Here is a 26,143-nt window from a genome sequence, read left to right as displayed (position 1 = left end):
ATACAAGTTCCAATAGTTTAACTCCCGTTACCCCCAAATAGAATTTTTTTTCCGAATATCCAGTTTTTCATATTGAATTTACTTGATTACTTATTTTTCTTCTTTATTGTTAGATGAATATATGATTCGTTTACGTTTTCATTGTGCAGATCGTTGAGAAAAACCCTTCTCTCGATTTGATTCGATTTGCAGAAAAAAACTCCTCTTCAGCAACTGCAGCTTCTTCATCTCTGCTAACATGGAGAGCAGCATGACTTCCACTAAAACCATACTAGTCTCTGGCCGCAGCCGCCATGCTCCTCCGTTCCGTCTCCAATGATATGGGCTACATCTCCTCCACCTGTCGTAAACTCTACTCTCGCTTCTCCTCCCAGTATGTTATCACCATCGATGAATTTGATGGTTTCTCCGTCAATCAAATCTTCGAAGCCGCCGAAATTTACTTGGATGCCAGATCATCCTCTTCGACCAAGAGAGTACGAGTTAGAAAAGCCGAGAAGGACGATGACATTACAGTCACCATGGAAAGGGACGAAGTGGTTTCGGACAATTTTGACGGGATTCGACTCAAATGGACATTGAATTGTCGAGAGTCTGAAAACCAGATACTCTTCTCTCCCAGTGATTTAAACTCGAGTTTGCGATCGCAAGTTCGGTACTTCCAACTGAGTTTTCACAAGAAGCACAAACATAAGGTGTTCGAATTTTATTTGCCTTACGTTCTGAAGAGGGCAAAGGCCATTAGAGAGGAAAAGAAGGTGCTGAAACTCTACACTGTGAGATCCGAGAATATGTATACCAATTTGGGAAGCGTTTGGAGCTCCATAAACCTCGACCACCCTGCAACCTTCCAGACTCTGGCACTGGACCCGGAGCTGAAAAGGTTAATAATAGCAGACCTGGACAGGTTCGTGGAGAGAAGGGATTTTTATAGAAGTGTTGGGAAAGCTTGGAAGCGTGGTTATCTGTTATATGGCCCTCCGGGAACGGGGAAGTCCAGCTTGGTTGCCGCAATCGCGAATTACCTCAACTTCAATATTTATGATCTGGAGCTTTCCGACCTCCGATGCAATTCCGAATTCAGGAGACTGCTCGCTACAACAGCAACTCGATCCATCTTGGTTATCGAGGATATCCATTGCACCATTGATATGCAAGATCCACACAATAAGGTATGTCTGAAATCTCTGAACGAATTCGGTTTTTTTCTTTTTCTGGGTCGTTTGATCAAATTGATGGAGACCATCTTGGGTGCTCTGTCCCCGGAAAAGGGGCTCTGGTAATAGACAGTATCGCCTTCTACGTTGCACAGATGACTCTCTCAGGGCTACTGAACTTCATTGATGGCCTGTGGTCAAGCTGTGTAGACGAGCGGCTTATAATCTTTACAACGAACGACAAGGACAGATTGGACCCAGCGCTACAACGACCGGGGCGCATGGATATGCACATCCATCTCTCCTACTGCACCGCCACTGTATTCCAGGCCCTCGCTTCCAAGTACTTGGGAATCCAAGAACACCCGTGTTTTGAACAGATTGAAGTTTTGATTCAAGAGGTGAATATTACGCCGGCGGAAGTTGCTGGAGAGCTGATGAGGCATAACGACACTGAAGATGCCCTTCGAGGGCTCACCCAGTTCCTTCGAGTTAGGAAGAATGAAACATCAAGTTGATGGTGGAAGAGTAAATTCGAAAGTTTGGAGATAAATTTCAGTTCTCTACTGAAAAGCTATCTTTCTAGTGCCGAGCTTTTAGTGATCAAACTCGAAAGTATCCATGTTTTGTCCACTTTCAAAGACATCTCTGCTTCACTGTTCGCTTCCAAGTGAGTTCTTTATATTGGCGATTGATCAACAGAAATTTTCAGGGGTTCTTTTCATGATAAAAACATCTAACTTTGAGATTGTAAATAATGGAGTGCCTCTTAACGTATGAAGATCTTGCAATTCAGCAGTTGAGGAGTGGTATTCACTTGATTATCCTTCTGTCCACTAATAAATTTCTACATAACCCAACCTATTCTCACTTGATTAATGTTCTTCTTATAAGGATATTTACTAACCAAAGCTGGAGTGGCTGATGGGTATCAATCAAATTCTTCTTGATCAGAAACTGTTCTTGGTGTTATAACATGGGCAATAATAACTCAATAATAACTCATAAGCAGGTAAGAGTCTGAATCAAAAGAGATTAACCAAATACGTAATACATCTCTCGTAATCCCTGGGAAGAGACTCACTAACATATGCCTATTGAAGGATAAAGTCTCTTACTCTTGGGCACCCGAACCAGATCATCAGTGGATCATGATGCCCAAGAGTTAGAGACTTGATCCTTCAATAGACATGTCTATTCACCGGCAAGTCTCCACAAGACCTCATGATCTACTGTTGAAGAAGAAGAAGAGAAGACTCTTGCCGGTGCGTCCCACCCACCCATCTCTGATCCTCCATTGACAGGGAGCATTCATCACAAAACGTTATCAGCTCAGGAATTGTAAGCTGCGACATTTCCAGCCTTTGTTTGAAGTTTTAATAAAATTACTACTAGTACTAACAAAAGCACCTCCTGTCTGTAACATCCCATAATAACAAAGGAATCGTAAAAAGCTCTGCCTCAGAATACCATTACCCTATTACACAAACACTGGACATATCCAGCATTTGAATCAAAATTTTCGCAAGAATCATCAACTTTCAGTCTGCTCTCTCAACCTACGGATGGTGCTCCTTACTGTGACGGCGCTAGCAGTACTACAGCCAAAGAGAACAACTCTTAATATAAAACACTTGATGAAATTGTAATTAATAACAATTAAAAGCCATTACAGAGGTCTGACTTACTTCAAGGTATAAGCACCACCAGCCTTCACCTTACCACAGTCCTTGCATCCCCAGATACCAACTGCCTTTCTCTTCACAGCATACTGCAAGTGACAACACATGCCATCAGAGGATATGAAACTAACAAAAGATTACTAGTTTTATTTTGCAACACAGCCCCCAGTTTCTAATTATTAATCCAAGACCTCATACACACAGTACAGATCCTAAACCATCAAAGCTGATGACAGCCTAAATAATCAAGCTATCAAAATAAAAGTTACATAATTAACCCATGAAATTCACTAGTCTAAAACTTTTACCATTAATGCAGGATTTTGAGAAATAAGAAGCACCTAGATCATACTTCTACAGCCTATGCAGTTGTTGAGTTTCAGGCTATTGTTCATCTAAGGTGGAGCACACTACAACACAGGAACATGCTTTGGTCCATCTCATACACACAATGCAAAGGTTAGTATCACCACAGATGGAGGTGAAAAAACGACATTTGCAGCAAAATAGTGTGGGTGCAGTTTGAAAATGACCTGAATCAGCCTTTGTAGAAAATGTAATATGACACAATACCTTTCCACAGAACTCACAGAAGTACTTGGCATGCTGACTCACTTCCATCTTCTTAATTTGCTTACGCAAACTGGCACCATATCTGGTACCTGTAGTAGAACAACATTCAAACTTTTGAGGAACAAAAAAATATAGATGATATAGTCAAAATCAAGTAGTAAGCAAGCAAAAGAGGATATCGATACAGCTTCACTAAAATGATTACCATATTTGCCAACAATCCCAGCCTTCTTTGTGCGCTTCGTCTGCATAAAATTCAGAATTGGTTAACCGATAAGAGGATACAAAGATGATAGAAATAAAATCAAGCTGTGATGTGAAAAAAGCTAAGACCACAACTATTGCATCTGAAAAGCATTAAGAGAACAGTTTATCCTGTTCTTTTATGGTTATCTGCGAGATAAAAGTAGAGAGAACTGGGACAAAATGTACGACAAAAACCAAAGGGCAACTCACACACTATACAGAAGGAATGAATGCAAAAACAATCTAGAAGGCTTCGCTCTTTGTAAACTCATGACACAACAGGCATCTCTGTACATTCTTATTGAAGTCTGAACTATAGTCCTTTTCGGGGTTAGCCACAAGCAAATTTTGACATCACTTCTCAAATACATTCGACTCCATTTGCTTGCAAGACTACTAGAATCGTCATCTATACTCACACGTTTCATTTTTATGCCAAAAACCTAATATTCAATTAGAAACATACCAACCTCTCAGCAAATTATAACCTTAAATTGAAATTACCAGATATATAACAATTGCTTATTTGGATGGAATAACCGGAATTAATGTGCAACCCAAACAAATATTTGACCCACACGACGCACAAGCTGCATCAAAGAACTCCAACTCTTAATAACTCTACAATAAAACTAAAAGAAATTGAAAAGAATACAGGGACGTAGAAAACATTCAACCTAGTTTTGAATGGAAGTTAGCAAGATCAAACTGCTGGAGTCTCAGGACGCAGCCATTAAATAGAAAGTTGCAAGGACTAGGAGCTCACAGACCCGACTGAATAACCTGGAAATCTAATACGAATTACCAAGAGCATTATAATGAAACATAAGATGCCTGTCTTACCATTGCTGTTGAAGAATGGTCGCACTAAACGCAGCCAACAGCAGCTCGGAAGAAAAGAATCCGGGGGCTACTCTTTTCATCTTGCCGCTCCTTAATACGAGACGAATCCGCCTCGGTGAAAAACCCTAATCGATCTGCTTCTGATGAACGGTCCACATAAAACTTCCAGTGAGGTCCCACTCATCTCTTTCCGGACATTAGGACCGCTAATTTAATGGGACCCACAAGCACTATCTTTGAGCTCGGGCAGATTCCTCTCGAAACGTGTTCCATAAAATTATTCAGTCAATTCAGCATATATGTAAGATGCTGAGAAGAACATATTCAGCATTCTATGGGTGCAAATAATGCAAGATATTTATTTTTCTTTTGGTACATTAGATTAAATTTAGGAATTAAGAATAATATTTATCGTAATTATCATTGATCAAGTGTAAACTATTTATAGAATTACAACAAAGTCTATAGGTGATTATAACTCTTCAGAGTTTGAGTCTATCTTGAACTTATATATCAATTCTTATCATTATCTTTATCATGCCCCCCGAGATGAAGCTCCGAGAGTTAGAATCCAATCTTGATATTCAAAAAAAAGAAACGTGTTCTCGGAAGTGGTTTGGTGAGAGTAGTGACTAAGAAGAGCAACGGGTAGCGAACATAATTGTATTGTCTGGTGGAAAAGCAGCGGTATTAGTAGCAGCTAGGAAGATCAACAACATTGGTAGCGGCTAGGGCGGATGGAATCGCATCGTCCAGTAGAAGAGTAGCAGCATTTGTAGCGGCTGAGAAGAGTAACGACTGGAGTGGACGGACTCGCATCGTCTGGTGGAATATCAGCGACACTGGTACCGGCTAGGGCGGATGAAATCACATCCTCTAATGAAAGAGCAATGACACTGGTAGCGGATAGGGCAGACGGAATCACATCGTTCAGATAGGGAAAAGAGGTTTTGCAATGAGGTTTTTTTTTTCACACGTGTGAAACTTGCATGTGTGAATTATACGAGTTCGCACACTACGCAGGTATGTGCGCGAGACGAGGCATTTATTTTCCCCATGGACTATTCTTGCTCTCTGAGACGACGCGAGGGAGTTTGGTGCGGCACCAAGGGTGGTCGCCGCCAGAGTAGACAGCGATGACAGGCGGCAACGGTGAATGTGGACGATGACGAAGGTGAAGATTTGGTGATAGGTGATCCTGTTGGGTGGAAAGTTGCACAAAGGACTGTGATGGGCACCGATGGTGATGGCACTAGCAAGACAGAATGACGAGTGAAGGCTGATGACGATGTCAACGATGATGGTGGCGACAAATGTGATGGCCCGGTTGGGGAAAATCCTACGCGACAAAGGCGAAGAGTCATTTTGGAGGTGCAACATGCAGTCGTGCACGGGGTTCGGTGGTGGGGGAGAGAGATTGATTAGTTCACAGGGATGAGCTGACAAGGATTTGCAATAGCTCAGAAGGGCATAGGGCTGTTGCCAGCGATAGGGGGAACAAAACAGAGGAGGAAGAAGGGGTTTTTGGTTTGTTGTCGGCGACACGGAAGGGCTGCGGCTTCTACGAGGAGCTATTTAGAGAGAGGAGGAGGGGGAGAGAAAAGTATCAGTGACCGATGGCGGCAATCTACAGCGACAACGATGACAACTTCTAAGAAAGGATTTCTTGCAACAATGAGCTGATTTTGATTAATTAATTGAAAACTCTGATACCATAATGAATTTAGAAATTGAGAATAATATTTTTCATGATTATCATTGATCGGGTATACACTATTTATAGAATTACAACAAAATTGTAGGTGATTACAACTCTTCAGAGTTTGAGTTTGAGTCTATCTCGAACTTATATGTCTATTCTTATCCTTATCTCTATCACATATTCATGATTATAATTAAAAAACAAGTATGACAACTTAAATGGTTCAATTATGTAAACCACAAATCAAGGATTGTCAATGAAACTTGCTAGTTAACTCATCAATAGCTTATGTGATTTCAAACAAAGTTGCTTCCAACCATTATTTTCCATGCATCTTTGGATTAATTCCACAAGGCGAATTAACCTCATGAAGTCCTGAAAATCACAAATCTGATACCATGTTGATTTTCAAGATTTCATACATTACAATCATGTGTAAGAAGAGAAGGAAGATGAAGAAGGAAGAAGAGAGAAGAATAATAGAATAAGTGAAGGAAAGAAAAGAGGAGGAAGAATAGGTTTATGGATTTGTCCTAACCCTCCCCTTTAAGCTTTAATTATAGATGTCAAAAGAACCAATATTATAAGTATACCCCTCACCCTAATAGGAGTGATTAAGAGACAAAAAATAAGACAATTACATCAATGATACCCCAACTCATTCATATCTTCCAACAAGAAAATTGAAGACAAAAAATCTTTTTCCATGCAAGTTGAAGTTTTAAACTCCAGCTTGAGGGGGAGTGTTGAAGAACATGTATGAAAGTCTTACATGACTCTCACAACAAGAAGTCTCACAAAGCCATAATTATTATGGCGGAGTCTTACATGAGTCTCACAAGAGGAGGTCTCATAGAAGAGTCTCAATTAAAGGTGTTTTAGTTATGTTAATCTTCTATTTGTGTTCAGTTGTTTAATTGTTATAAGATTTATCTTTTAGTGTTTAACTTTGGGTGTAACTCGGACAATAGTAGTTTAATTGTTATTGGAATCTACTTGTTTCATCTATTATAAATAGAGGCTCATATATTCAAATTACAACAAAGTGAAGTTTTTCTGTTTTCCAGAAATTCAACAAGTTTGAAAAAATTCTTTGACGACTCACCAGAACTTCTTCCCCTCCCTCTACCTCTACCAAAGCCTTTGTCTTGGCCCCTTCCTTGATAAGTCTGATCTCGACCTTGACTAACCATGGTTGATGTCTCATAAAGTTCAATTCTTTGATCAGTTTGTTTGGCTGGAATCTTAATCATTTTTAGCACATATGTTATTAAATGAGGGCTTTGCAAATGAACTTAAAAATTGGGTTTTGGTGACATCCAAGTATGGTTGTATATTACCAAGCAAATAGTTTTAACTAATTCCTCTCTTGCATTTTTTGAACAACAATGTCAGTGGAATAAGGTTTCAACCCTTGCAAGAATCCTTTAAAACAGACAAATTGTTCATTGAAATTTTTTGAATACTTTATATTGTACATGACCATAAAAGCATCATAGAACCTTTGAAGTCTCTCGATATCCCATATATTTTTGGCGGTTTCAAGATGGACTATTAGCCACAAACTCTTCCATACTATTAATTAACCAATCAATCACCAAGGTGTCTGAATTTTAGACCTTACAAGGACTTAATTTAAAACTAGAAGAGAGACTAAAGCACACTCTCAAGCATGAATGAAGCAAACACAATCAAACTCTAAGAACAAAATCTTAATCAACTCACTTAGCATATAAGAGCTAAACAAAATAAATTATGCCATAATTTTAAATTTTCATGGCAACATATAAGAATATGATTTATACCTCTTAAACACTTGATATTGATGACAAAAAATATTTAAGGATCTAATAAATCAATCAGACACAAAGAAAACCAAAATTCAAAAAATCGAGTTCATGAGGATCAATTTTGGAGAAAAAAAATCCAAAATTATGAAAAAAATCAGAAACTCAATTAGAAGCTCTAGGTACTCAACGAGAGATCCTAAAACACAAATTTGATGAATACTTATCTACCTTAAGAGATTTCTCAACAAAAAAACTCAAACTTTTGCAATTACCTTGGTCAAATTACAACTGTTTACTTGTATAGAAAAAAAACTTGCCAACTTCAAATTGAAACCCTAGAATTGTTACCCTGATACCATGTTAGATTCTAAAGTTTCATAATCTTAGCACGACTAGAGAAGAAGAAGAAGAAGAGAGAAGAGAGGAAAAGAGAGAAAAGAGTTAGCTAGGACGAGAGATTGAAAGAGAACACAAGTGGAGAAGTGGCTCAAAAGAGAGTTTGTTCAAGACCTCCCCTTTCAGTCATAAACGGGGACGAACTCCTCCTACCATGTATTTATATTATAATTTTAGGTATAAATTACAAGAGCATTTTAGGAATTTTTTTAATAAACAATGTAAGAGAACTAAAACAACTAACTCATTATGCTTTTAACATACATCAATATAAGTAAAATTCATGTGGTTGAATGGCTTGCTCTAATATGAGTAGAAGTGGGCTGGGCCCATTTTTGTTTCTCTTTATGGTGGGCCAGGCTGAGGCCATGAGGATGTGGATAGGAGAAAGACGGCCCGCTTCTGATTCCGAATTAATTTATTTTTTATAAAAAAAAAAAAAAAATTAAAGTGATCGACATGTTGTTTTTACTTAAATCTCATCCCAGTACAACATAAGAGATCCATTATATATCTACCATTGACATGGCGAGTACGAATTCCTACCCACGGATGGCCCTGTTCATCCTCCGTCGTCTTGTTCGAGCTCGCCAGCATTGCTTGTGTCAGGCCTTTCCATACGGCGGGGCAGAATCGCACAACAAAATAATCGCTCCACCGAAGAAGCAGCTAAAGCACTGAAAGGGATCCCTCATTCTCCGACCGATTTGATTTATACTTTGAAGGAACACCCAGACTGACAATTAATCGCAGTGAACAGAACTCCCATATATGTATAGATGCCTCCTCCTGAAGACGACGACAAGCCAGCCTCCGTCTCGGGGCAATCTGAGCCTTCCATTTCGGAAGGTAAAAGCGTTAGTAATGGTATCGTTGCAGACGAAGTAGGAGCGGAGAATGACGATGCAAATGGTTTGTCCCTTCTTCCCTTTCATCTGCCTCCATGGGACAAGGTTTTGTCACGATTTATTGCCTGGATGTATTCTATATTTTTTTATGTTTGGATGATCTGTCTATTACATCGTATGAGTGAATATTTGTCTCTCTGTTGCATGAATCATGGTTTTAGCATCTCGGTTTTTCATGTTTTATTATAAATATGTGATTGACGAATTGAGTACTTGAATATTTTTTCTTTGAATGGGTACTCATATATAATATCCTAAGAATTTAATATACATTGGTAGAAAAAGATAACCCTCAGGTTCTAGTTAAGCTTTCTTGTGCTTTAGTCTTTACTGGAAAGTATATGACAAGATATTAGTGCCCCAAAAAATTCATAAAAAAGGAGGAAAACGAAGAAAGTTTCACAGTGGCTTGAATTGTGCATGGATAAACTTTGTTCTTTTAGCAATTAAGAATCTAGATTTTGACAGTTCAAGAAGATGTAAGAGGATTAAGTCCATTGATTCTTTGAATTTTGACAAGGTAGCAAATAGTTACTTCTCTACTTCAATACCATTCACTGCACTAAGAGAGGTTGGTAATGGCCCTAGGCATGCTGTATGTTATTGGTGACCACTAGCAGCATATCCAAGTTCAGTGGGTTCTATTTCTGTTAACAGATTATATAGAAGGCTTGACTTGATCCACCTTTTTCTGGAAAGACAGCTTGCCATGTATTCTTAAAACTTAGCTCTTGTAGCTAATACTATCATATGGTGGTGTGACGTTGGTGTTCACGCAGATTTGTGTCTTTCCATCTTATTTATACATATTATCAGTTAGCAATTTTCCCTATGGAGATTTGGGCATATTTTAGATAAGATTCATGACATTGTTTCTGACTGTCCACAACCTGGTTGTATACTCTTCATCTAAAAAATAAATAACTGATGAGCTCAGCATGGATCTCCGACATCTTGTTGTGCATGATCCATCCATTCCTTTTCCTTTCTCCTTTCTTAATGGTTGTTTTCTGTACAATGACTATTAGTTTGTTTGTTTAGAAAATTTGATCACTTTCTCAAAAGAAAAGGAAAAAAAACTCCTTTTGAGTGAGCACCAGCGAGTGTACCTTTATTTTTCCTGTTTATTCACAAACTTTCCATATGAGAAAGGTTGAAGTTTGAACGTGATATGATATAGAAGTAAGATTTTTACTCGTTGAAAATGAAGTAGAGGCTTAAAAAAAGTCTCAGGCTGCTAGGGAGTGGACTGATGGAGTCCTGAAGCTGTTCCGGAAGGTGGAAAACAAAACCTGAAGCTACCAAAGGATTTACTCTAATTAGGAGTTTCAATTTTTTTTCTTAATGAATAGTAACCTTAGCTGCAATTTTATCTTTTTTTTTAGTGAAAGCTGCAATTTTACCCTTAACTCACTGACAAGTTTCAATGTGGAAAATTGTGGAACACGAAATCTTCAATTGAACTTTTCTTTGTTCTACCGGATTAACCTTGTCATAACTTCTTTAAATAAGTGTGTCAAAGAGAGTGTACCAGTGGCATTTATTGCATGCATAACGAAGAAGGAACTATGCCTATGGTAGTTTGAAAATAATTTGGAAGATGCTGAAAGTGCAAGGATCATGATGATACTAAATCAGTTTGTTTAACATTAGGTAGATCAGCTACAAATGTCATGTTTCTGTGAAAAAATGGGCTGAAAATGTATTCTCTCCTTCCACGATTCATGGAGAAATATTAAGAAAGGAAGGATACCCTAAACATGGACTTTCTTTAATTCAAAGAAGTGTTGTAGAGAGGTCCTTATTATTGTTGATGAACACTTGGAAGAAAAAGTATACTGAAATGACTTATTTGAAGGAAAAAAAGAATGAAAAGATACATATGAGGGTGTTGAACTGGTTGGGCAGGTACATGACTGTCTTGTGGGTTTAACCCAAGGATCAGCATTAAGCCCTTCTTAGTTTCAAGAAGGTTTTTCATTCTCAAAACCAAAAAAATTATTGGTTTGAGCCAAGAGAAGATGGCTCAGTTCCACCCCGCAAAAAGCTCATTTCATCGTCCAGGCTTTGTTATCTACTTGAAGGGAAGATCAAGGATGTAATTGGTTGGATAGATACAGGTTCATTATAGTACAGAGCAGTGAAGAGTGACGTATGTTGTGCACATGAAGAGAAGGGGTGAGGGCAATTTTATTTGTTTATTTGTTTATTTATTTATTATTATTATTTTATTTTATTTTTACCATTTGGTGAAGGTAATATTTTACAGTACACTTGTTTGTGTTATGGTCATGGGTTTAGTACCTACGCCTTCCACTCCTAACAGGCCGGTCTTTTGGGTAGTATTGGTTAGGTGCTTAACATTTGGTATCAGAGCAGGCGCTACGTCCCGCGTTCGAGTCCCCGCGCGTGCAGGAGGACCGCACGCCCCTGGCGTTGGGCCGTAAGGGATTATGGGATCCTGACCCGGCTCTCGTTGCTGTGTTAGTGCCGCCGTGGTCGTCGGCTCGGGCGGGTAGTGTGTACTGTTATGGTCTTGGGTTAAGTACCTATGCCTTTTGCTCCTAACAGGCCGGTCTTTTGGGTAGTATTGGCTAGGTACTAAACAATTTGTTCTGCCATGCTTTAGATGTTGGACATTGGAGAAGACATTTGCAAAAGATGAGAGTCATAGAGGCGGGAATACTAAGATGAATGTTTTGCTAAACCGCAAACTAATGTGAGAGAAACGAGCTTGTTAAAGGGCACGTAGAAGTGGCACCAATAATTCAGAATACAAGAGAGCACCATTTGGAATAGTTCAGACTTGTTTGATGTTGATCTAGCAGTATAATAGGGAGAAGGGTTTGGCTTGGAGGCAAGAAGTAGAGAAAGGGTTGGAAATGATTGAAAAGGAAATTGTGCGAATTTTTTTTGTAAATCGTGCCTAACAATGGGCTTGGCATGCTTTACTATGAAGGAAGAGGATTCTTGTGCCTTTCCCGATTATAGTTGGTACAAAGTTTAATGCTGATGATGAGTAATGATTCTCAAAGTGATCCTAGTATGTCATTGACCTTCATACTTAGGTGTTGGTAAACTGTTACTAATTGATACATACAGTCCATGTGCATAAAGAAAAGGCCCAACTCTTACTTTCTTCTACATTTCTAGTATACTCTCTCTCTCTCTCTCTCTCTCTCTCTCTCTCTCTCTCTCTCTCTTCTCTTTCTCTTTCTCTTGTATCCTTCTTTCATCCTTTTGTACAAGTCACAATCACACGTTTTTATTCCCCAAGATTTGCTGATTCACCACCTGCATCATTAGTTGATCAATTTGAGCATCCTAATTACTTTCTTCTACATTTTTTTAAGGAAAATGTGTAAATATTTATTCAAAGAGAAAGGAATACAACCTATCATGCAAGGCCGTCCTCCACAACAAGGTGTTGGAGGGAAGAACCCCGTTTTGCTTGAATGTTCGCCAAATGATTAGCAGATCTGGGGGTATGGACCCATGTACAATTTAGATTAGAAGTTATATTACAAATTTTGAAATAAATATCCCAGTGCTGCCAGGGTGGGTGAATTTTCTTGGCACACTAATCGATGACGACCTTGGAATCTCTTTCGATGATGAGGGGCCCAACGAGATGGTCCTGAAAAACCAAGAGGCCTTGAAGCAGCCCAACAAGTTTTGCAATAGTGGAATAGGAAATACCAAGAGGGGCCGCAAAGGAGAATAAGAGACGACTATTTCCATCATGGATAACCCCACCAAACCCCCCAGAACCCGGACATCCAAAGGCACTTCCATCAAAGTTCATCTTGAAGTGCTCATTAGGTGGCGGGACCACATAGCCATGATGGGGGGGGAGGCCCCGTAAGCTTGGCGATCAGGTGTCAATTTCCTCTAAAATTAGTGCTACTGAAGTGAACAAAGTCCTTCTTCGTCAGTGGCTAGGAGGAAACTTGTCCAACAATGTTTTCCACAGGTAAAATCAGTACTAATGAAGTAACAAAGTCCTTCTTTGTTAGTAGCTAGGAGGAGACTTGTCCCACAATGTTTTCCACAAGTACCTCTAGAGGAGAGGTTTTAAAATTGAATTTCTGGTTATTTCTTTCTTTCCAGAGTGCCCAAGGAATGTGGCCCATACAAGTTGATATGAACATTTTTCCAAGCTTCGGAAGTTAGGAGTTTGTGATGGAGAGGATCGTGGATGGCAAGCTTTGGGGAATGCAGAATTGGATCCCAATTCTATTGAGGAGGCTAGTCCAAACGGCATGAGCGAATTGGCAATGGAGAAGGACATGCGAGGCGGTTGCTAGGGAGTTATGATAGAAGGGGCAGGAGGTGTCTTGCACGGGAGTTCCCCGCCTTATGAGGGAGTCAAAAGTGAGAATTTTGTTCCTACAGGCACACTATACATAAAATTTTGCACGGGGTGGAGCAAGTAAGGACCAGGCAGGAGTTGTTGGGTGGTGAGGTTGTGAATTAGTGGGGCTTTTAAGAAATTTATAAGCAGAGGTTGTGGTAAAAGTTCCTTTGGGGCAAGGGGTCCAGATGAGGGTGTCGAATATGTGATCATGGATTTTGACTTTGGCGAGGCAATTGAGGAAATTAGAGGCTAACAAGGCTTCAGAGTCCAAAAGGGTTATGCAAAGACCAAGGTTCCACCCACTTGAGTCCGACCATAGCTCCGAGATAGTGGCATTTTTGCAAATGGCGAGGATGGAGATGGGTCCAAAGCTTGTGTCTAAAGTTTTATCCCCCATCCACAAGTCTGACTAGAATTTAGTTAGGTGCGCATTCCCTGGGTAACGCTTGACAGCCTTATAGAAGGTGGGGATCAGAAGGAAGTTTTTCCCCCAAATAGGGTACAATCGGTAGCGCCGACCTCCATCAGTCCACCAACCATTTGAAATATTGGCTTTGGCAGCAACGAGGGCCTGCTAGATTAAGTTCGGGGATGTGTTGAACCGCCAAATCCACTTCATGAGGTAGGCGGAATTGGTCATAGTAATGTCTCGGACTCCGAGATCGCCTAATTGGATAGGCTTACATAAATTGGCCTACTTGACAAGGTGGTACTTTTTCCCCCATTGGGTCCACACAAGAATCTTCTTTTGAGACCCTTGAGATGGTTTCTAATGGAGGTGGGATAGTGGAACAAGGAGAGATAGTAACTGGGAATGCCATGCTTACGAGATTTTATGAGAGTTAGCTTACCAGTCTTCGAGAGAAATTTGCCCCTCCAAGTGGTCAGACACCCCCTCTATTCGCTGAATCGCAGGGTTCCGATTGCTTTCGTTGGGCCCCTCATCATCGAAGGAGATTTCTTCTACATTTCTTGTTCTATTTCTCTCTTTATCTTGAAACCTTCTTTCACCCATGAGCATGCATAGGACCTCCCTCGTCATTGATCCCATAAGCTCAAAATAGTTCATACTTGCTTGCCGACTATCTGGCTTTCTTTACATGTTAAGGATTTCTTTTGATGTTATCTTGGACATCTCCTTCAATCTTTGCACTAAAGTCACCTGTCTTCATAACAGGACAGTACATGTCTTTATTAGCCAATATTTGTGGACTCACCTTTTGGTTTGTTAGTTGATCAACTTGAGCATGCTTTGGACCTCTCTAATCATTTACACTTTAAGGTCACTGAGTTAATACAAGCATGCTAGCTATCTGGCTTTACTCTCCTATTAAGAATTTCTCTTTCTGATTTCTTCCTTCTAGGCATCATAATTCTTTCTTTGGACTTCCTCGTATTCCTTTGTGTCTCAGTTCCCTTCTGTTCTTTTGTCCTTTGTTCAAGGTAGAGTTTAATGAGTGAGTGACTGGGCTTTTTTACAGCAGTTTGAATGTTCTCCTTTATCCAAGGTAGAGTTCAATAAGTGAGTGACTAGGCTTTTTTACAGCAGTTTGAATGTTCTGTCAGCTAGGATTTTGTCTGGATGTGGTGGAGTCATTCTCCTGATATTTCCTCTATACTACTGAATGCATTTTTTTTTTTTTAAAATAGTATGAATTGCATTAAAAGTTAGAAAGAATATACAAATGAACATCAAAACGCCTGAAATTGAGCCAGCTACTAAATAAAAAATAAAATTGTATCAAAATAAAAAATAAAAAATAAAAAAATGCATCAAGAAGAAATATCTAAGGGAAACTGCATCGCACAACTGAATGCTGATGCTGGCTGAGGGGATATTGTTGTGCTGGAAGTCATCCACTACTGTCAAACACCATATTGAAGCTAGTGTGCCTTTCTGTTGAGATTGATGTTTGAAATTTTATCTTGAAGCTATCATTAGGTATGTTTGTGCGTTAATGTGCAAGTATATGTCTGTGCACTTGAGCACATATTCCATGTGGAGTGAAGAATTAAGTTCTTTCTTTTGCTCTTGTTAAAGAGGAAGAGTTCAATATTTATTCTCCTCTCAGTATTGTTAATATCCTAGCATCATTACGTAATTGTAGTCTGGTTATTTAATCTGATGAAAGGTGCTCCTTCATTGTCAACTAGATTGGATATATCAGTTGTTATAAATATCTATTCTGAGTCTCAACCATCAACTTGATTCGTGATGATGTTAGCCTTGTCCTACTGTGTTGGTTTGGCCTTACCTCTCTCTTCAGCTAGGCTTGCAGACATTTTAAAACTTACACTGACATCTTTAGTGGTGTACTTCGTGGTAGAGTCTCTAAGTAAGGCTACGTCGTTTCCTATTTTGATGGAAGGGACAGAGCAACCAGGGTCATCTTCCAGACAAGCTATTGTCTTTCCTAGAATGGAAAAGAGATATATTATTTTTTGGTTTCTCAAAGTCATGGTGAAGCAATGCCATGATGAACTTGTATATGAGGTCTGAAGAGGGCTGCTTTTTCACTTTGTTTCTCCAATTCATCATTTTTTGGTTGAGATAATAAATATTATAGATCTCAGGCATTTTCTTTGTGAATGCTGTTTGGTGTGTTTCTTGATTTTCCTCCTATCCCATGTAGATTCGAGCCAAGAACACAAGTTTGGAGGGGATGATCTGGATCCATCATCAGTTAGTTTTACTGCAGAGAAATTAAAAATAGATCTAGCATTGAATATTCTTCCAAAACATGACGAGGAGGCTTCAAATGAAAAACTTGGATGCTCGACGGAACATGTGCCAACCATGCTTACCAGGAATCAAGTAGCTATTGAGAGCCATGTCAAAGATGACTCAAATGCCAAGAGGTCCAATGCCCTTCCCTTCACCAAATCTGGGTGTGTATGCTTTTTCTCGCCGTGATAGAGCTCCAAATGAGGCTAGTGGTGCTCACATGAGTTAAACTATGTTATTCTGTCGGGATCTCATTTTTTGAACACTTCGCTAATGCTTGCTAATTTTCAGCTCCCTCACTCCTCGACAAAGACCTAGAAGCTTGTCCCCTACGGCTGAATTGGAAGATAGAGCTAAACGCTCAGCAATTATTTGTGACTTCTATGCTAAAGGCTGGTGCATCAAGGGAAGCTCTTGTATGTTCCTCCATGAGAAAGTTATTGTTGATAATTCTGGCTCGCCTAGTGGAAGAGATCTCGGAGTAGCAGGGAAAGGAGAGTTTATGGAGCAAATAGGTATTAGAAGATAAACTCTTCCAGAGATTTCATTTCAATGAGGTTTCCATTGAAAGTTTCTAATGACTCCATTTCTTGTGCTCAGGTTTTGGACAAGGCGTCACAAGATCAAGATTATGTACTGAACTTCCTTCTTCAGCAGGATCAGATCTTATTGCAACAAGGCTCTTAGTTCGAGAATACGGAGGAGCCCAAACCCAACAGTTTGAACCAGAACCTATTCCTAGAAACGACCCAAGGGTTATCCCCCCTGTTAAGGAAGTATTACTGAGGGACAGTGTGAGACATGATTCATCTATGCTTAACCATGAGTTGTTGATACAACCATGGGCTCGAGAAGAGTTCCGCAGATTAGACACTCTGGGTAAAGGTTGGTCATCTAGGTATCCACTGAATGAGTTGGAACAAGCCCGATTACATCAAGAAAATTATGATCAACCTCATAAAGAACATATTTCTGGAAAATGCAATAGTCCCATAAATATAGGCCCAGAAAAGAGAGAGGTTTTGTATGATAAGATGTTAAGACGAGAATATCCTTGTGATTTAAGTAACTCTCTTCCAGATTACAAACTTGCATCAAGTTGTTTTGCCTATGAGAGCAGCAGGGGAGAAACTACCATAAAACCACATGGTCGGCTCTCTTTGTATGAGGAGTACTTATCATCTAGTAGTCCACTGAATTCAAGCTATAGTATCTCCCGCTCAAACAATTCGCTTTCTGTCTTTGGAACTTCATCTAGTCGTGGATTCAGCCCCTTGAGCACTGAGCTGCTTGATGACCGAATTCTGTTAGATGGTGAGAAAGAGTACTACACTCGTAGGTCTTCATCTTTCTCTCGAAGTTCTTCACCTTACCAATCTCGACGTGATGAGGATCTTCCAATATCCAGTGGGTTTAAAACAAAGTCTTTCTCAAGTGATTGGGAGCCATCTGTACCTTTTCGTTCATCCTTCTGTCCACCGATAGGTGTGTCTTCATCACCTGGGAATCAGTATGATCCTATTATTGATAGCATGGAACCTTCTAATGGGGGAACAGAAGCTTACCAAACATCAACTATTAATAGCTATGGTACAGTTATCCAGCATCTGCCTCATCAGATGACAAATGGATCTGATGTTGTATTGGACAAGAATATTTCTAGAACTAAGCCAGATGTGAACATTGCCCTAGAAGCAACTGCTGGAGATGCCCAAGATGGCAGGCCAAAGGAAGATAAAATAATGATGTCCAAAGAAAGGAAAGAGCATAAAAAACACCTGGAGGAGGTGGGTGTTCAAGCTAAATCAAAAGGTGAAGCAGATGGAAGTAAACATGACAAGGAATCTAAAGCTCTCAAAATTTTCAGAATTACCCTGGTGGATTATGTCAAAGAGTTGGTCAGACCATCTTGGCGTGGAGGTCATTTAAGTAAGGATGCTCACAAGGCAATAGTTAGGAAAGCAGTTGACAAAGTGCTTAGCACCTTACAGCCCTATCAAATTCCAAGTACTGATGATTCAATCAATCAGTATCTTTCTTCCTCACGATCTAAGCTTTCTAGACTTGTGGAGGTGAGATTTAGATTGAATTGTGATCATTTCTATGAATACGAAGGCTTTTGGAACATAAACCTGCCTAATCTTTAAAATATATGTAATTGTGCAGGGTTATGTTGAAAAGTATACTAAAGCTCGAGCTGCTGATAGCTAATTGACTTTGTTTATAGAGGTTCTGGAATGTCACACCATCTAGAGGTTTTCTATGCATACTTTTGAAAATGCGTTTTTACTTTTCCTATGTGCTTTGGCTTATGGCACTAATTTGATATGTCTCACTTCCGGGCAGTGAATAATTTTAGTGGGTGCTTTGGTATTTCTTATTGATCCCAGGGTGATATTTGGTTCAAGGTTGTCAATGTTTTGCATGATCATTGATGTTGGTTTTGAATTAGTGTCTAGAAGAGAAAATTTAGAATTTTGCATCCTATATTGAGTTTCACTTTCTCATTAGTTTGACCTAAAACTGAAGAAGTTATGCTGGTTAGGCCACTTTCGGTTTCTTCACTAATTGTACTATTTGTTTTTGGTGCACTTGTATTTTTCATCATTCTTGACTTTCATTGGTCCCTCTCTCGTATCATAATTTGATTAGGTTGCTGCAGAATGTGCAAGAATAGGCCATTTGGATTCTGGCGTAATATTATCATAGAAACACCTTAAGCTCATTGCATATCTTCTATTTCATTTGTGTGTTTTCTTCGGTTTTCAAAAAGTTTCTTAATGCAGAGGCATTGACACTTCTTTGTTGTGGGTTTCAGATGCTGCTGGTCTCCCATCCTTTCAAAGAGAATATGAAAAGCTATGTAACAATGAAGTTTGTATGAACAGGTAAAATACCGAAATTGGTCTAGAATGACTGCAGAAATGCTATCAGAGTTTGTTACTGCTTGAGGATATTTTTTATCAATCATCAATGCACTATGTTTATTTTTTCAATAGCATTCGCCTATTCTGGACCTTTTTATGGGAAGATACTCCATTCAAATGAGGATGTTATTTCTAGAACTTTTTCATTAAATTATATTTAATACAATAAGAGGACAGAAGAGTTGAAAGATCACCTTATTGAAAGTATCTCCATGTCTATTTGTGGTAAATCCACATTTATTTGCTTTATTTTACTTGCAAAGTATTCAATAACATCAAATTGAAGCTATTGATTTTAAATATTGATGGCTCTCTTTTCTGTATTCCCTTTAATAAAAAAAAAAAAAAGTGTTGCAAATTACTTTTGAGTCCTATATGGAACTAGGTATGAGAACAAAGAGATGAGGATGTGGCTTAGAGGTGTGGAGTGTAATGTGGTGAGGACAGATGTTGGTTTTTTCCTGTTTTGTTTTTCCATTTTGTTTTATGTTTTTTTATTTGAGAAAGGGAGAGTGGTGAATTTCTAAATAAAATGGAACCTCTAATACAGTGCAGGAATTCGAAATTGTAAAATATTATCTGTAAGAAGTCTCAATAGGGGATTTTGGAACTTTATAGTGATTCAGAGCCTGCAAGAGATTGATCTTTAAAGGTGTGATAAACATGGCTGCAGAGAAATTTTAATTTCATGAACCATATTGTCTCTGTAAATTTCAGTTAGAAGTCTGTTGTACCACTGCATAGTGATAAAACATTGACCTCAATCATGTGAGAACCATGGAGTCTCTCTAAATTTCCTCAATGACTCCGGTTGTTTGGTAGGTAATGGTATCCATTAATTTTTGCATAATGTATACTGCATAATGTGGAACTACCCTACAAACAAAAACAACATTGGTTATAAAATAGTAGTTTATCCCATCAAATAACAAAGTATTCACACTGAGGGGCATTATGCTCACTATGGACTCACAAACAATACTATTTATCAGATAGTTGTGGTTGACAATAGTATGACAGGTTCTAATTTGGCACCATCTTAAAGGACACTGAGGACAAAGTATACACTTTGAGTTTCATTATGAAAGTTAGAGGGTTGGAAGAAGTAGAGCTAAACTACTAGGATGAAGGCAAGATCATCAAAGTTGTGGTCTCTGAAAAATGAAGAACGAGTGAGATAGCATAGAAGAGGGTGAAAAGAAAACCTAAAACGGACAAGGGAGACGAGAAAATCAAAATTATTGAGAATGGACGAGTGGCGTCTGTTTCCTTATCCTTGATCACATCTCCTAGGCAAGAATTCCATAAAACCTAAAGATTTGTTTTTTGACTTTTACTATCTCTTTGGTTTAGAGAAGATGATTGGGTTAGAATATGAGAATCAAACAAAATAATATCAAACTGAACCTAGGGGCATTTCCATCCTAAAGTCTACATGTCATCATTTTAGTATCTTTGGTCAAAGAATCATAATTTTGCTCAATAACCAGCAAATTTTCCTTGAATTTATATGAAAATGATAGGAAAAGAAAAAAGAAAGCCTCCCATCATTTCCATGTGGGAACCTCCTAGGATTAGTAGTCAATTTTCCTCATCTTATCTGGACAAATGACATGAGATATCAACACATGCCTTCCAACTCCTCACCTATCTCCAATCAATAAGAAGTCAAACATGGTGCACCTCACATCCAATCATAGGCGACCAACAGAACCATGACAAATTGTCCACAGAGATTCCAAAATTTAAGGTCTCCTTTATAGACTTTGATGTAATCACTTTTGTGAATATCCACCCTTCAAGTGTGTAATTTGTGGTGTGTCAAAAGACCTAACACATGACAAACTGCATCTTGTTCCTCACTTCAAAAAATTTCTTAACTTTTTGGGCTATTCACACAATCAACAAAAAAATTTCCTCTTTTCCTCTTCACTTCTCTACCCTTCTCTCATACATTTCTTCTTCCATGTTGTAAAAAAGTCGTCATGAGAATTTAAAGTTTTCAGTGAATGATAGTAAAGGGATGTTTCATACCATCAGAGGATTGTTCACATTTTTTTCTAGTGATATTTTTTATTTTCCTTAATATTTATTTTTTTAAGATAATTGTTTGCTTTTATTGGATGGATGTTTCTCTGCTATTATCAATTTAGTTTTTAGATTACTTCTAAATAATTATTGATGAACATTTCCTACTTTCAATTTTATTTTATTTAAAATATTTAATAATAAGGTAATATTTCGCGCAAGGTTATTTCAAATGTTTAGCAAATTCAATTATTGGTTCTAGGTAAATAATTTTTTCTACTAATTCAAAGTAGTTTTTTTACAGGTAATTAGTATTTATAAGCAAAAAAATTAGTACGACAATGGTGTTAGAGTAGTAACATCATTTTTTTTTTTATCGATGGGATATCTACAGATGATTTCGGCCTCTATGCCAAATTCATTAAATTTGATACAGAGTATTTAGTAATAAAATGTTGTTTCATGTAAGTCCATAGATTCAAACAAGCAAGTTTTTCTTTCTTATGTTTCATGAGCATCCAAATAAGAGAAAGAAACTTCTTTTCTTTTTTCTCCACTTTCTACCGGACACACATGCACCTCAAGTTTGTCGGTTAAAACCAAAGTTTGAAGTCGAGTTATTAACCAATGACTTGGGGTGTTTTCTTTGCTATTATTTGGTGGTTGAGTGAGATGAGAGAGAGAGAGGACCAAATCAATTAGAGATTGATTAAATTTTATTCATTTTTTCATTCAAACATTTATTACTATGAGAGTTTCAAAGCCAAAATTGTGACAAAAAGGAAACATTTATGGCCTCTGAGCTTCAATCCTTGCCTCATTAATTTCTAATATTCTCTTTTTTTTCTTTTTAAATATTTTATGAATTAAAAAAATTAAATAAATAAGACTTCTACTAAAAAGACTAAAAAACTGATGTTTTATTTATTATTTAAATGGGATAAGATTATCATTTTTTTTGTTATTAATGCATGTTTTTACAAAGGATGGAAAACTTGGCCTATTTGAATAAATAGTATATTCATATTTTTAAAAATATTAAAATAAAAAAACCTAAAAAATTATACTAATTTTATAACATTTTATTATTAATTAAATAATAATAAAATAATTAAACTATAATTTTATTAAATGTTTTATTTCATTTGAATAACATAATGTCATATTTGGAAGTGATTTCATCAAATTATAAAAACCACAAATACAAAAGTCATTAAAATGTGCAGAGTTTTTATTGGAATCAGTTAAGTCTTCATTAAGCAAGCTGTCATCTTATTAATTAATTAATATTTTTTAATATATTAATCCTAGATGAAATGAGACCCACACGTGTGACTTGTAATTAAATTAAAAAAAAATCCAGAAAGAGCCGAGAATGAATAAAGAGGTTTGGTGCGAGTGGGCCCGGGTGGAGGAGATACGGTCAGGAGAGGGCCGGGCGGTCAATGCGGAAGAGGATGTCCGCAGGCAAGGGGGCAGGGACCCGCAATTCCTGCGTTTTCCTTTTCTTCTTTTACCGTTTTACCCCTCCTCGCTCCTCCGCCTTTCTTTTCTTTTCTTTTCTTTATGCTTAACGATGCACCGACCCACACGCCACCTCACGTGCGCACGTGACTTCCCCCCCCTCTGTGGACCGAAATCGCCAAGATCCTCTAATTCTGACATTTTTTATTTAATTATAAGTTTAATTTTTTTATACCGTAAATGCCCTTCTACGTTAGAGAGTTGAAACGTTGAAGAATAAAGGGTGTTTTGGTAAATACGACTCGGTCTTCGCCTGTTTTTTTGTATGTAGCAGTAGTTCCTTCTCGGCTCTGGTTAGAAAGCTGATAAAAGCTGTCCCCACCGAATTTCTTGTTTGCATTTTCTTTTCCCTTTCATTGCGGCCCCTTCTGGAGGCATCTTTTTTCCATGAGAAGTTCCTAAGAAGCTCTCTTGACTCCCCAAATAACATTTTTGTTTCTTTTTTTCATTCATCAGTCATTATTTTTAGATTAATTGAATAATTAAAATATTTTTAATTATAGAATTTCCCACAGGAAACAATTTAAGGTGTAAGAGTCCAAAAATGACTTTTTCGTAATTTTATTTCTAATATGATTAATTTCTTTAGAATTACTTTTGTCAACCAAAATGAAAAATGGTGGGGCTTAATAAAGGAGCTTCTGACGAGCTTCTCATGTTGAAGAGCCGATTTTGTATCTAAGCATCGCTGGCCCTTTTCAGTCACCTGCTCTCCTCGTCTTCTTTTACCTTCCTCCCCTTGGAGATTACCAGAGCAGATTACGTTAGACAGTCGCAGAACAGGTGTTAGAAAGAGAGAAACAGAGGGTCTCTTCTGCTTGCGAAAGTGAGTGGTGTTCCCAACAGCTGCTACAGATTACCACTCCTCGGCTTTACACTTATATATATAGATTGAACAGACACAGAGTGAAGCAGCAGGAGAGACATATATAGGGACTTGAGAGAGAGAGAAAACAGGGAAGGAGAAAAGCGAGAGAGATGGTGGGCTCGGCAGCCTCGGACAGGAGCAAAGAAGCGGTTGGCATGATGGCCCTCCATGAGGCCCTTCGCAACGTCTGTCTTAATTCAGACTGGACTTACTCCGTCTTCTGGACCATTCGCCCTCGCCCGTATTTAATTGCCATTTCTTTCTTTTTGTTTCCTTTTTTCCGTTTTTGTTTTTTCACACAATCTCGTTCGATTTTTTTTTGTCTTTCTACTAATGTTGATCTGGTTTATGCTCGCAGGAGGTCGCGGGGTGGAAATGGCTGCAAAGTGGGCGACGACAACGGAAGCTTGTAAGTAGTAGTTCATATTTATGAAGAAGCAGAGAGTGTTGGTGTAGACTAGAGATGTTATTAATTCAGGGAACCGGCAGAAAGCTACCCATTTGCTTAATTTGTAAGACATTGGGTTTTTCTTCGTTTCTTATTATTTTTCACTGAAATATTGTTTCTGGGCTTCTTCTCAAAATCTACAGGATGTTGATGTGGGAAGATGGGTTTTGCCGACCGAGAGTAGCAGAGTGCTTGGAAGACATGGATGGGGAAGATCCAGTCAGGAAAGCCTTCAGCAAGATGTCCATCCAATTGTATAATTACGGAGAAGGGTGGGTACTGGGTAGGTGGTTATATTTTTTTCTCGTTATGTTTAGTTTAAGAAATAATCAGAAAATGAATTTTCTTTTTTTTTCTGTTATTTCTGGTTACTGGTTGATTGATGGATTGAACAGGTTGATGGGCAAGGTTGCTTCAGATAAGTGCCATAAATGGGTTTTCAAGGAACCTTCTGAATGCGAACCGAACGTCTCTAACTACTGGCAGAGCTCTTTTGATGCTGTATGTTCAGGAAACGTCACTAAGTGTGTTTTTTTTTTTTTTTTTTTTGGGCTATTTCGTCTAAATTAAAACTGGCAATTATAAAAATGATAATCTCTTTCTCGTCTTAAATGCAGCTTCCACCTGAATGGACTGATCAGTTCAACTCTGGTATTCAGGTAACAAAAAAGTTGCAGCTTTTCACTCCTTTTTGTTTGTTTTCCCATTTCCTCTTCTGGTTTTCTTTCAGTCGCTGCAACCATGTCTTTTGTGTATTTGTAACAGACCATAGCTGTGATTCAAGCTGGACATGGACTTCTGCAGTTGGGTTCTTGCAAGATTGTGAGTGCTTCCTTCCCTCCCTTCTGGGTCTCATTTGATTTAGTTTGATGAGTCAAATTTCCTCATCTGCTATGTTGTTTCATCTACACTGTCCTCAGATTCCCGAAGATCTCCACTTTGTGTTAAGAATGAGACACACCTTTGAATCTCTTGGGTATCAGTCAGGCTTTTATCTCTCCCAACTCTTCCCTTCAACAAGGAACACGAATTCACCATCCTCCACTCCAACCAAGCAGATCTCGGCAGGCCCTGCAACTCGTTCCCCTCCGATCTTCAACTGGAGCCAGAGGCCAATACCTTCCGCCACCTCCACCAATTTCCACAGCTCAGCTCGTATGGGGATGCCCACCAAGGATGAGACCCATCTCTTTCTCCTTCCACACTCCAACGAGGCTCAGATGCAAGAAATCATGCCAGACCACGACTCCGAATTGAAATGGCCAAATGGGTTATCTTTCTTTAACGCTCTCACAGGCCGGCCGGAGGACTCCAAGCTTCTGTTCGGGGGAGACAGTTTGGGCAACAAACAGCCCCAACACCACCCATTTGCAATGGCGGGGAAGAACCCAGGAGCACCCGCGAGCTTTTGCGTTAATGGGGATGATCGGAAAGTTCCCCCAGAAGCCTCGAATTTTAATGGGAGCGAGAACAAGGTGGCTAGTACGAATGCCAGCGAGTATCTGAGCTTGGAGAGCTATTCGGATAATGCCAGAAAGATGGAGCACAAGTTCAAGAGAAGCTTCACGTTGCCTGCAAGAATGACTCCTGCGTCGTCGTCGTCGTCCCTGGACAATCGCCAACATCACCCTGTGGAAGATTATAGGAGCTCCGAAGCAGGAATCTATTCTGATATCATGGAAACCTTCTTAGATTGAGGCACGACACATTTAGGTTTGTTCTATGGGAGAGCTTTGGATGTGTAAATATTTATGTTCCAACATGTTCGTCATGTCTTTCTTTGTTTTTTTGTTTCTTGAGAGCTCCTTTCATTTCTCTAGGTACAGTCGCCACCATTTGGCTTGTTGATCATGTTTGTGACTCGTTTTTTGTAGGATCATTGTGGTTCAGATCTATTACTTTGCTTTCTTTCTTTCGCCTTTCACTTCTCTATTCATTTTCATTTTCGGATTTATACTAGATAGGTGCC

General features: G+C 38.7%; 4 protein-coding genes across 8 annotated transcripts; 3 read left to right on the top strand and 1 right to left on the bottom strand.

Moving 5' to 3' along the window:
* The first annotated feature begins 66 nt into the window (after positions 1-66).
* LOC137952176 (protein HYPER-SENSITIVITY-RELATED 4-like) lies at positions 67-1,948 on the top strand. The gene is made up of 2 exons (XM_068799247.1): positions 67-1,172; positions 1,313-1,948. Exons 1-2 carry the CDS (start codon positions 294-296, stop codon positions 1,673-1,675), a joined length of 1,242 nt encoding a protein of 413 aa, XP_068655348.1. The 5' UTR covers positions 67-293; the 3' UTR covers positions 1,676-1,948.
* Positions 1,949-2,481: 533 nt separating this feature from the next.
* Positions 2,482-4,584, bottom strand: LOC137951536 (large ribosomal subunit protein eL43). 2 transcript variants are annotated; one of them, XM_068798255.1, is made up of 5 exons: positions 4,502-4,584; positions 3,618-3,657; positions 3,413-3,501; positions 2,846-2,928; positions 2,482-2,755 (listed from the first exon to the last, which is right to left on the bottom strand). In XM_068798255.1, exons 1-5 carry the CDS (start codon positions 4,502-4,504, stop codon positions 2,692-2,694), a joined length of 279 nt encoding a protein of 92 aa, XP_068654356.1. In that variant the 5' UTR covers positions 4,505-4,584; the 3' UTR covers positions 2,482-2,691. The 2 variants fall into 2 exon arrangements, with proteins under 2 accessions (XP_068654356.1, XP_068654355.1); XM_068798254.1 differs by lacking the exon at positions 4,502-4,584 and having other exon boundaries at positions 3,618-3,663.
* Positions 4,585-8,941: 4,357 nt separating this feature from the next.
* Positions 8,942-19,375, top strand: LOC137951731 (protein FRIGIDA-ESSENTIAL 1-like). 3 transcript variants are annotated; one of them, XM_068798609.1, is made up of 6 exons: positions 8,942-9,301; positions 16,288-16,543; positions 16,671-16,894; positions 16,980-18,451; positions 18,546-18,634; positions 19,198-19,375. In XM_068798609.1, the coding sequence occupies exons 1-5, from the start codon at positions 9,169-9,171 to the stop codon at positions 18,588-18,590; spliced, it is 2,130 nt and encodes a 709-aa protein (XP_068654710.1). In that variant the 5' UTR covers positions 8,942-9,168; the 3' UTR covers positions 18,591-18,634; positions 19,198-19,375. The 3 variants fall into 3 exon arrangements, with proteins under 3 accessions (XP_068654710.1, XP_068654711.1, XP_068654708.1); XM_068798610.1 differs by having other exon boundaries at positions 18,546-18,608; positions 19,198-19,265; XM_068798607.1 differs by lacking the exon at positions 18,546-18,634.
* Positions 19,376-23,627: 4,252 nt separating this feature from the next.
* Positions 23,628-26,086, top strand: LOC137951719 (protein RICE SALT SENSITIVE 3-like). 2 transcript variants are annotated; one of them, XM_068798585.1, is made up of 7 exons: positions 23,628-23,967; positions 24,085-24,135; positions 24,318-24,446; positions 24,570-24,675; positions 24,792-24,833; positions 24,940-24,996; positions 25,095-26,086. In XM_068798585.1, the coding sequence occupies exons 1-7, from the start codon at positions 23,837-23,839 to the stop codon at positions 25,869-25,871; spliced, it is 1,293 nt and encodes a 430-aa protein (XP_068654686.1). In that variant the 5' UTR covers positions 23,628-23,836; the 3' UTR covers positions 25,872-26,086. The 2 variants fall into 2 exon arrangements, with proteins under 2 accessions (XP_068654686.1, XP_068654685.1); XM_068798584.1 differs by having other exon boundaries at positions 23,628-24,135.
* The last annotated feature ends 57 nt before the right edge of the window (positions 26,087-26,143 follow it).

Source organism: Aristolochia californica, unplaced genomic scaffold (assembly GCF_029961685.1).
Source record: "Aristolochia californica isolate CCGP_79_NKW_82.1479 unplaced genomic scaffold, dmAriCali1.0.hap1 SCAF_15, whole genome shotgun sequence".
In the NCBI taxonomy this organism is placed as follows: domain Eukaryota; kingdom Viridiplantae; phylum Streptophyta; class Magnoliopsida; order Piperales; family Aristolochiaceae; genus Aristolochia; species Aristolochia californica.
Note: the sequence above shows the minus strand (reverse complement) of the source record. Positions and strands in the feature narration are given on the sequence as shown.

Coding starts and splice junctions, on each gene's coding strand:
- LOC137951731 (XM_068798607.1), top strand. CDS start 9,169: ATGCCTCCTCCTGAAGACGACGACAAGCCAGCCTCCGTCTCGGGGCAA. Junction 9,302..16,287: donor GGAGAATGACGATGCAAATG/GTTTGTCCCTTC, acceptor TATCCCATGTAG/ATTCGAGCCAAGAACACAAG. Junction 16,544..16,670: donor CTTCCCTTCACCAAATCTGG/GTGTGTATGCTT, acceptor GCTAATTTTCAG/CTCCCTCACTCCTCGACAAA.
- LOC137951536 (XM_068798254.1), bottom strand. CDS start 3,663: ATGCAGACGAAGCGCACAAAGAAGGCTGGGATTGTTGGCAAATATG. Junction 3,502..3,617: donor TGGGATTGTTGGCAAATATG/GTAATCATTTTA, acceptor GTTCTACTACAG/GTACCAGATATGGTGCCAGT. Junction 2,929..3,412: donor TCTGTGAGTTCTGTGGAAAG/GTATTGTGTCAT, acceptor TGTCACTTGCAG/TATGCTGTGAAGAGAAAGGC.
- LOC137952176 (XM_068799247.1), top strand. CDS start 294: ATGCTCCTCCGTTCCGTCTCCAATGATATGGGCTACATCTCCTCCACC. Junction 1,173..1,312: donor TGCAAGATCCACACAATAAG/GTATGTCTGAAA, acceptor TACGTTGCACAG/ATGACTCTCTCAGGGCTACT.
- LOC137951719 (XM_068798584.1), top strand. CDS start 23,837: ATGGTGGGCTCGGCAGCCTCGGACAGGAGCAAAGAAGCGGTTGGCATG. Junction 24,676..24,791: donor GGCAGAGCTCTTTTGATGCT/GTATGTTCAGGA, acceptor TCTTAAATGCAG/CTTCCACCTGAATGGACTGA. Junction 24,834..24,939: donor AGTTCAACTCTGGTATTCAG/GTAACAAAAAAG, acceptor TATTTGTAACAG/ACCATAGCTGTGATTCAAGC.